Source organism: Thalassophryne amazonica, chromosome 14 (genome assembly GCF_902500255.1).
Source record: "Thalassophryne amazonica chromosome 14, fThaAma1.1, whole genome shotgun sequence".
NCBI lineage: Eukaryota > Metazoa > Chordata > Actinopteri > Batrachoidiformes > Batrachoididae > Thalassophryne > Thalassophryne amazonica.
In genome coordinates, this window is record NC_047116.1 from 41907744 (window position 1) to 41918647 (window position 10904).

Genomic DNA, 10904 nt, shown 5'->3' on the forward strand with positions numbered 1-10904 from the left:
TGAGCTGATTATCCATGCCTTTGTATCTTCGCATTTACGAGGTCTCTTAGATAATAAACCGACCCTTTTATTTTTTTTTTAACTATATGGATTTGAATGACATGCGATTACACCAATCATGCTTGAACCTTCGTGCGCATGTGTGAGTTTTTTCACGCGTGTCGGTGACGTCATATCCCTGTGGGCAGGCCTTGAGTGAGATGTGGTCCCGCCCTCTCGGCTGAATTCCTTTGTTTCACACGCTGCTCGAGACGGCGCGCGTTGCTTTATCAACATTTTTTCTGGACCTGTGAGGAATATCCGAGTGGACACTATTCGAGAAATTAAGCTGGTTTTCTGTGAAAAGTTTAACGGCTGATGAGAGATTATGGGGTGTTTCTGTCGGTGTAAGGACTTCCCACGGAGCGGGACGTCCTGCAGTGCTTCCAGGCGATGTCGTCGGCCTGTTTCGAGCTGAAAACATCCTAATTTAAGGCTTAATTCACCCAGGACATCGTGAGAGAACAGAGAAGATTCAGAAGAGGCCGGCATGAGGAATTTATGCGGACATTCCACTGTTTAAGGACATTTTTTTAATGAAAGACATGCGCGCAAATTCGCCGAGTCGTTTCCGTGACGACTCGGCAAATCTGTGTGCGCCGCGACAGGAAAAACACCTCCGTGTTGAAAACCATTTGTAGAATTCAGGCGGCTTTTAATGGCTTTCAACAAGTGAGTAACTGAGAAATTGTTTAACAGCTTGGGCATGTTCCAACTTGCCCGTTAAGATTTCCAACGGAGGTGTTTTTCCTGCCGCGACCCCCTGCGGTCGGGTCCGGCCCGACATGCGACTCTGCCCGCACGTTCTTTCATTACAAAATGACCGTTAACAATGGAATGTCCGAATAAACTCCTCATGCCGACTTCTTCTGAAAGTTCTCTGTTCTCTGACGACTTACTGCGTCAACAGAGCCTGAAATGTGGAAGTTTTCAACTTGAAACGGCGAGACGCTGCCGCCTCGAAGCGCAGATCGCCGTCAGGCGCCGTGGACCGTCCTTAAAGCGACACTACCAGACCAAAATCTCTCATCAGCCGTTAAAATTTTTACCGAAAACCAGCTGAATTTATTGAATGGTGTCCACTCAGTTGTGCCTTACAGTTTTGAAAAAATTTTTATCAAACAAAGCAACAGTCTCTGAGCCATTCCTAAACAATGAAAAAAATCGACGAGCGGGTGGACGACTCCTCACTCAAAGACTGCCCACAGGCGAATGACGTAACCGACAGGCGTGAAAAAACTTGCATGCCCACGAGGGTTCAAGCATGTGTGATGTAATCACACGTGATTCAAATCCATATGGTTTTTGAAAAAATAATAAGGTCGGATACTTTTCTAATAGACCTCGTATATTACTGTAACAGCCTATTTTCCTGCCTAAACCAAAAGGAGCTGTCTCTCTTGCAGCAGGTCCAGAATTCTGCAGCTAGGCTCCTAACTCAGACTAACAGGAGGGCCCATATTACTCCACTTTTAAAAGCCCTGCACTGGCTTCTTGTGCGATGTTTCAATTTTAAAAGCCTTGTGCTGACTTTCAGAGCTCTGCATGGTCAGGCTCCCCCTTATATTAGAGACTTGTGTCCCTACACTCCCTCTCGGAGTCATTAGAGCTGAACCTCCTCATGGTCCCACGTACCTGTTACGTCTTGTAACGAGCAGATCGCTCTTTCCAGGCCATCGTTCTGAGGCTCTGGAATGATCTCCCATTTTCTATTTGCTTGCTTGCTTCTGTTGATGTAAGAGTAAACTCAAAACACACTTGTTTCTCCAAGAGTTTTAATCTACAGTGGAGGGAGCTGTTTATGACCATCATATTTGCTTTTTATTGCATTGACTGTATGTGATTGTATGTATTTTTTACTACCTTTTTTGTGCACCACTTTGTGGCTTTCTCTGTCTGTGAAAAGTGCTATATAAATAAAATTTACTTACTTACTTTTCGACTTTCCCTTAAGGTACTCGTCGCCGGTATTTAGCCTTAGTTGGAGTTTGCCATCCACTTTGGGTTGCATTCGCGAACAACTCGACTCGACCTAGGGGCTGTTAGCAGCCTCACACCGTCCATGGGCTGATCCTCGATCAGAAGGAAGGCCAACGGTCTTCCGTATGCCACATTTCCCACATTTCCCATGCCTGCCTGTCAGATGGGCATTTGCGCTCGCCTGTTGGACGGGGATTCGGGAGCTCACAAACCCAAGACATAACACCACTGTTGAAGTCACTCTTGAGTCTTGAAATTTTTAGGCAGCACACCAAGCAGTCGGAGGGAAAACCCTTTTAAAAAGTACTCGGGGCAATTTTTTTCACTGAGTCCGTGATTGTTAGAGGAGCCAGCAGATCCGTGAACCAAGAAATCCAATTACTATGGCCTAAAAGTTATAATAAGTTCAGATCCATACTCAGTTTAGACCTTAGTGTCCCACGAGGCTCTGAATGTTGTTGGATCTCTTACCTCTGAAAAGAAGAGTGATTATTAGAAAGTATTTAACACTTTGCTCTCATAAATATAATAAATATGAGGTGGATTTTTGTTGAATGTCTTAACATTAATTGGCATGTGCGTTTTTCAGTGGAGAATGAAAATCACTGTGACTTTGTGAAGTTGAGGGAAATGCTGATCTGTGTAAACATGGAGGACCTGAGAGAACAAACCCACACTCGCCACTATGAGCTGTACAGGCGCTGCAAACTAGAGGAGATGGGATTCAAAGACACAGACCCTGAGTGCAAACCTGTCAGGTGAGCTGCAAATACGCAAACACCTCAAAGAACAATGTGAAAATCCACAAGCGGCGGCTGACCTGTCTGTGCATGTAGTTTGCAGCAAACCTATGAGGCCAAGCGTCAGGAGTTCCTGGTCGAGCTGCAGAAGAGGGAGGATGAGATGAGGCAGATGTTTGTGCAGAGAGTGAAGGAGAAGGAGGCTGAGCTGAAAGAGGCTGAGAGAGAGGTATGTATCAGTGGACTTCATACCATCTCTAATAATAACCGGTCAGTTTATCAGGTGGGCAGTTTAATACATTTTGTATTAATCAGCTTTGGCTCATGTCTGCAGTCTGTCTGCAACTAACAGTGATTTTTCAGTGATTTTTTTTTTTTTCATTATTAATTCCTCTATTATTTTCTCTAAGTGTTGAGTTGTTTGCAACATCAGACGTAAAAAAAAAATGGTGAAAAAGCCCAAGATGATATCCTCACATGCAGGGATTAAAGTTCTCCGTACCTATGACAGATTTCCATCAGTTGGGCTGCCAAAAGGCAGGATTCACACTGATGGCATCCTGATGTAAGACCAAGGCTGGACACAATGTGTAAAATTGTGTCATGGAAAATTTTGAATTTTTAGGTGCCATTTTCTGTATTTTGGTCACAAAATGTGATCATAGAGAAAAGAGACTATAATTTTTTATTAATTTGTACTTTTATTGTACAATCTTGATGTTATGATGACAAGTAACAGAAAACATTTGAACTGTCTTTGGCTAAAAAGGTGAACAACCTTGTTATACCTTGCTGAATCATGGTCTGATACAAATTTATCTAGCTGAGTCACTTGTTGCTGAATAGAGCATTCAGAGACAGCATTCAGCAGGTTTTTGTTTTTTGTTTTTTTTTTGCTTATGAAGGATCTGTGTGTGTGTGTGTGTGGGGGGGGGGGGGATCTGCCCCTGAGAAGATTTTTTTTTTTTCTTCTTCAATCACTGCACATCTTGTTTTGTCCACACCCAAAAGATATTCAGCTTATGGTGAGAGAGGAGGAAAGAAGTAGGAATGAAACAAGAAAATATTCACATTAAAGAAGCTGAAATCAGAATTTGGATGGGGTTTATTTTTTTCTTCTCCCCAAATTACTATTTTAAACGTCTTCAGTTACATTGGACAAGTGGGCTTGTCAGTGTGACATATGTTAATAATCTGCTAATAAATCATGTTTTCCTGAATTTGATTTACAATAAAAGCATTTTAATATCAAGGCAGCGGCAGGCTTTTTATTGTTTAATGTTGGAATTCTACTATTTAGATTCTGGTCAGTTAGAAATGGATCTCTGTGATTAAGTTGTAGGATTAAGTGCAGTGTTTCTTTTGCAGAAAATGTACTTGCTAATTTTATTTTTGTTTTTCCTCCCCAACACACATGATGCCATAAGTCAAATTTGTGACATAATGCACATATATGGAAAGTTCTGTGTTGATACATAAAAGGGTAGGTGGCTGTGGATGTGCATGTATGTCAGTGTAATACTGCAAACAGAAGTGTGGAGATGCTGCTGTAACTCAACTTTATTCTCATTTGCAGCTGCAGAGTCGTTTTGAGCAACTGAAGCGCCTCCATGCAGACGAGAAAGCAGCCCTGGAGGAAAAGAAGAGACTCTTGGAGGAGGACCAGAGTTCATTTGGCAAAAGACGAGCAGCCGCCCAGCTTCTGCAGGCGCAGAGTCTCACCGCCAATGGCAAGAAGGACCGCAAGAAGTAATTTTTTAATTTAATTTAACCTTTATTTAACCAGGTTAGTCCCATTGAGATCAGAGCCTCTTTTGCAAGGGAAACCTAGACAATTAAGAAACAGTCCAGAAACATGATATTTGGTGGCAGTAATGGGGATTGTTTGAAGGAAAGAATTTTGCAGTCCACCAGGGCTGATTTTGTTTACTCGTTAAAGAGTTTTGCAGTTTGTTTTTAAGACAAGTGGAAGGACATCAGTCAGATATTAAAATGAAAATATTGTCGTACAGGCCTGTGGACAACTGGTCTAACAGAAACATTTATCTGATTAATTGATAAGTAGATTTGTGAAATGAAAGGGTAGCTTCTTATCCAGATGTTAACAAGAAGAAGATAGCTCAGTGGGCACGGCACCTTTTTTTTCCAGTACATATATTTCTAAAAGTGCTATTGACATGAAGTTTTCACCAGTTGCAGAAGTACAGAAGTTATGTGCAATAATGTGAAATGACACATGAAAAAAGTATTAAACACATGAAGAAAGGGAGATGCAAAAAGGCATAGAAAACCAAGACACCAGCTGAAATCTGTCAGTAATTACAAAGCAATCCTGCTGCTTGTCACTGCAAATTAATATCAGCTGGTTCAGTCTCAACTGGTGACCTATAGAAAGCTATCTCATTACCAAGGTGTCGCACAAGAAACATGATGGGTAAAAACAAAGAGCTCTCAAGATTTTCACAATATTGTTGTTGCAAAACATACTGATGGCATTGGTTACTAAAGGATTTCTAAACTTCTGAATGATCCAGTGAGCTTTGTTGGGTCATAATATGGAAGTGGAAAGAATATCATTTCACCATAAACCGGACACGACCAAATGCTCCTCCCAAGACTTCTGACAGAGGAGAGAAAAGAATTATCAGAAGAGTTGTCCAAGAGCCAAGGACCACTTGTGGGGAGCAACTGAACAATTGTTTCAAAGAAAACAATAAGTCATGCAATCCATCACCATGTCCTGTATGTACGCCATGGGTTAAAGTTCTGAGTCACCACAACGGATTTCCGTCATTTGGAAAATTTAACCATACATCTGCGCACATGGCACAAGGTGTCATGCATGTTTTGGGGCCGAAATATGATACTCTCACTGTCAAAGCAACATCCCATTCTGCGCTAATTCCCCAGGTAGAGCAAGGTGTGGGTTTGCTTTGAACCAATGAACCATTGCTTTGATTTTCTGCCTTGTTGGTTATCGTTTTATTTCGCTTTATCTTAATTTTTCCCTAAAGAGCATATGTCTGTGAGTAATATTTACCGTTTTTTATATTAAACTGACCTGTTATGGTCTTCTGAAACAGTTGTTAGATGTATGTTATAACTTAAAAACGGGACCAATGCTAATGCCTTAGCATGTCTATGGCGTTTTCAATGTTAAAGTTAGCATTAAGCTGTTCGCATTAAGCTGTGAGCATTTGTTTTCTGTATAGTGCTTGTTGTCGTAAAAGAGTCAAATGTATTACAAATTGTTCTATATTTTTATATTTTTATTTATATATTAATAATATTAATAATAATAATAGCAACAACAACAATAATAGCAATAATAACTAAGAATGCTACAATACAATTTTACAGAAACAGACAAAAAAAAACCTGATAAAACAAACAAAGTGGTTATTTTGCGGGATACGGCAAACGCACCTAGCGCTATTTGACTGGATCTCCTCGCTGATTGGCTAGTTCAAATGACGTCATCAAAGAGTTTATTTCAACATGGCGGCGCCTTTGGCATTGAGTGTTGGTGCTAATTTTTCATCTTTTTATGCGTTTTGGGTGCCATAAAGTCGGAGGGATTCTATGCCATTTTGGGTGCCATAAAGTTGCCATAAAGAATCGGAACAGAAAATCACCTACTGGCGGAGGGATTCTCGGACGCTAAAAGCAGCTCAAAAACATGGTATAGCCGTGCCCGAAATTATTTCCACCGGCTGTTTTGGGTGCCATAAAGTCGTTTGAATCAGAACAGAAAATCACCAACTGGCAGAGGGATCCTATGTCGTTTTTGGGTGCCATCGCTAAAAGCAGCTCAAAACGTGGCATAGCCATGCCCGAAATTATTTCCACCATGTGGCGAAAAGTATTTCCACACCCGTGCCCGAAATGATTTCCACTGGCGCTTTTCGCCATATGGTGGAAATAATTTCGGGCACAGTGGAAATAATTTTTGCAGTCTTGGTAATTTTCTGTGTCGGGCAGGGATGATAAACAACTTATTTTTTTTATTTGGCCTTAAGTGGCCTCATTTTGTGTAGCTAACATGATAAAACATTCGAAATGCCATGGTAAACAGAAATAATCTCTTAGATTTATGATTTCCAAAACCTGTAAATTCAAGACAGAATAAAAATGAAACTCCACCATAATTTACAAATAAATCCTTTAAAAATCCTACAGTGTGACTTCCTGGATTTTTTTTCTCATTTTGTCTCTTACAATTGAAGTATACCTGTGTTGAAAATTATAGACCTCTCATCTTTCTAAGTAGGAGAACTTGCACAATCAGGGACTAAATACTTTTTTGCCCCACTGTAAGTAAAAAAAACAAAAAAAAACAAAACAAAAAACAATGAATCGAAAAAAATAATTGACCAATTAATCGATTACTAAAATAATCGTTAGTTGCAGCTCCAGTTTGTTTTACGAGTGAGCAGTTTACTGATTAAATGTGAATAAGCCAGTTTTGAGTTTGTCAGTGCGCATGCATTTTCAAAATGGGTGTCAGTGTTACTTTGTGCATAGCAGAACAACATTGTCAATTGCTTTAGGCCCTAATTTTGTATTTTATTGACTGTACAGTGACACAGCACCCATTTGGCGCATTTAACTGGAATAGAACCGATCAGAATACTACAGAAGACAAAGAATTTTTACTTGACAGTTTGAAGTGAGTTTTCTTTCTTTCAGAGGGCTTCATACCCATTAAAATTCAGTAGAATATACAAAAGTTGTCTTGTTCTTTTAAAAAATTTCTGGGAGCACCCCCAGACCCCCCATGATCAATAATGTGTTTTTGCTTCACAGTTTGAAGTGAGTTTTCTTTGTTTCAGAGAGTTTCATACCCATTAAAATTCACCAGAATATACAAAATTTGATTTGCTCTTTTAAAACATTTCTGGGGGAGATCCCCTGGACCCCCCCATAATCAGTACTGTGTTTTTACTTAAGTTTGAAGTGAGTTTTCTTTGTTTCAGAGGGCTTCATACCAATTAAAATTCACCAGAATACACAAAATTTGGCTTGCTCTTTTAAAAATGTTCTGGGGCAGATCCCCCAGAATCAAGACTACACCCCCCACCCTTTTATGTACCTTTATGTTCAGGTTTTGCATTCTTTTTATGTTTTGTCTCTCTCTCTTTAGAGGCTATTTAGCATAGATTTGTATAGTGTATAATGTGTTTATTGTTTTTATTGAGGAAAAAAGAGTGTGTGCCCCCCACTATGCCACATTTTAGGGAATTGCTGGTATTGATTTTTGCCAGGAAACAATTTCAGTCAGATGAAAATTTATTGCTTTAACCCATGATGTTCGCTCACCATCCAAGACTCCATTACTGAAGAAAAAGCATGTTGAATCTTGTTTAAAGTTTTCTGCACAACATTTAGACAAGACTGTGGAGAATATAGTCTGGTCAGATGAGACCAAAATTGAACTCTTTGGATGTCATATCACACACCATGTTTGATCCCAAATGCATAGCCAGGGAAACTCTCTCAATTTGTTTCAGAGAATGAAGATAAAGCTGATAGAATGGCCTAGCCATCACCTGAATTGCATCCAATCGAAAATCTATGGAAAGAAAAAAATCACAGAGGTCCACAGAACCTTCAAGATTTGAGCAATGCATGTGACTAGTTTCTTCATACAGGAGGCATCTTGAACCAACAAAGGCTTTTGTACAAGGTATTAAATAAATTTCTGTTGTTGTTGTTCATTGGGCTACTCCTGGTTTTTGTTCGGGGTCGCCACAGGGGATACAGCCAGATCCACATTGGTAATTGGCCTTCCTGACACAGCTCCAGTTTTACCTGATGAAACACACACAGCCGCTGGTGTTCCAAAGAGGTCCCCCATCCAAGTACTAACCAGATCCTGCTCTGCTTAGCTTCTCAGATCTGACGGGATCAGGCTAACACAGAGCAGACTGGCTGCTTAAATAAATTTCAGTAAGCATGTTCAATATTTCTCTGTTTCATTCCATTTTATTACACATAACTTAATTTCTGTACTTATTTGTTTTGGGTTTTTTTATGTGTGGATTACTTATGTTGTTACTGACATCTGGTGAAAATTTCATGTCAATAGCACCTTTAGAAATACATTTACTGAGAAAAATGGTGAGGTGTTCAACACTTACTTTACTTGCTGTATACTAGACTGGAGTTTGAGTCCAGGTCATGCTGCATGTCTGTGTCCTTGGACAAGACACTTCATCTGCGTTATCCCTGTCCACCCAGCCGTAAATGGGGTCTTGACTGGGGAAGTAACCTGTGATTGACAGGTGTTCTGTCATGGGGGAGGTGTAGACTCTCATTTTCTCCAGACGGAGTATCCAGGGATAAGTGCCTCAAGTCCGATAATGCATTTACTTCATCTTAAACCAGTTCCACAAGAACATCAAAGGGTCGCATGCACAATTATGTCCTTAGACAAGCGGCAGATTTGGTTTGCACAGAATGGGTGAGAAAACAAAACTTTCAAGAGTTAAGTCATCTTTGGGTCCGAAGAGGGCGCAGGTGCACTGTCACTTCCTGGTGGCAGCTGTGGCGCACAGGCCTTTGCATTGACTGCCATTCGAATAGTCCAGGTTATTCTGATATATTTACAGAGGACAGACATATCTGTATGACGGAACCCCAATAAATTTCCAGGCTTGTGAGCCTGAAATCTAGGTTCTGTTGTCTGGTGTGGATCAAATGTGGGAGGGAAGGAATGATGGGAAATTGGATTCACCATGATTTGACTTTCCAGTGTGTCCCACATCACCTCAGAAAGTGGTTTGAGTGATTGGATCACAGTGTGTCTTGCTGACTGTTTTAATCCGATCACCCCTTATAAAACCACGTGTAAATGATGCCAACAGTGTGAACACCAGCCAGCTGATGTAAACTTTCTCTTCTCTCCCCCCCCTCCCCCCTTGCAGTTCTGGCTTCATGTGAACTTCTGGGACCTGAAGTCAAACCTGTGACATTCAGCCCTGTGACATCATTTCCTTTTCACGATGGCCAGTCTCAAACACTAACCGGACAAACGGCCCAACACAAACTAGCCGTGTGTTTTTGTTTTTGTGCCAAAGGTTAAATGACTGTACTCTAAATCTCAAACACTTTTTTTTTTAATCTTGTTTGTGTGTAATTTTATATTAATCCTCTCATTTTATGTCAGATCTTTTTCGTTTTTCACCAGACTGACCTGAATCAGTCCTCACAGGACCTCTCATCCTGATTATGTAGCTGGCAAAAACAAAACAAGATGTTGTGTATTTGCACCTCGTCAATGCCGTGCACAGCCTCAGTACAAACTACATAAAGAAAGGAAAAGTATTTTTCTGACCCATGACACATATTCAGTGTAATTATAGTTGTACAGTTTACCTGGAAGTTGCGGCTTGGTTTTGGTACATTTTTATATCCGTATATTTGTACACATTATATTTTACTGGCTTTTTTTGTGTGTGTAATTCCTGCTGACTTGTACAGCGTAAGTTTGAAATGCAGCCTGCGTTAAAAGAGCTGACACGTGGGAATAACTGCAGGATGTCGAGTCACAGCTGAGGGAAGGAAGATGCTTTTCTAACTGTATTTATATAATTTTTTATTCACTTCTCTCTGCAGCAGACATGGTAGATGTCTGCATCAGAGCAATCAATGGAAGCTTTTGTGACTTTCAGCTTTTATCCATGTATTTTTTTATTTTTATGTTTTAGACACAGTCACTTTACATTTACACTAGTGCTTAACACAGGAGTGCCTTATCTCAGTGAAATGTGCCTGAAAATACACAATGCTTTTTACTTCTGCTTACAGGGAACAATGCACATGCAGGTATAGGTTTTGTTACACTTATATTTAAGGAATAAACAGTGTTATTTGGGATCTTTTTTCATTCCTTTTCAATAAATGTATTTTGTCATGATACAAGATGATTATGGTTTTATTACATTTTTTAAATTTTTTTAAATCTATTCTGTGGACAATGTGGACATGTTGTCTTGAGAGAGACTATGTATCGAAACTACACAAAATCACCCCCTGAGACATGAGACGTTTAAGGTCGAGCACTAAGAAGTGAAGAGAAGTGAAATGAGGTTTATAGGATTACAGAAAATGTGCAATAATTCTTTAAACAAAATTAGTCAGGTG

The 10904-nt window shown here is 40.1% G+C and overlaps 1 protein-coding gene across 1 annotated transcript in view; it reads left to right on the plus strand.

Moving 5' to 3' along the window:
- The window catches only part of sept10 (septin 10), a 36083-nt gene extending 25385 nt beyond the window's left edge, over positions 1-10698 (plus strand). Inside the window, exons 7-10 of the mRNA XM_034186423.1 lie at positions 2609-2777; positions 2856-2988; positions 4336-4508; positions 9686-10698. Of these exons, the coding sequence (XP_034042314.1) occupies positions 2609-2777; positions 2856-2988; positions 4336-4508; positions 9686-9701 (491 nt within the window). The 3' untranslated portion in view covers positions 9702-10698. The remainder of the gene's footprint in view (positions 1-2608; positions 2778-2855; positions 2989-4335; positions 4509-9685) is intronic.
- Positions 10699-10904: the final 206 nt, after the last annotated feature.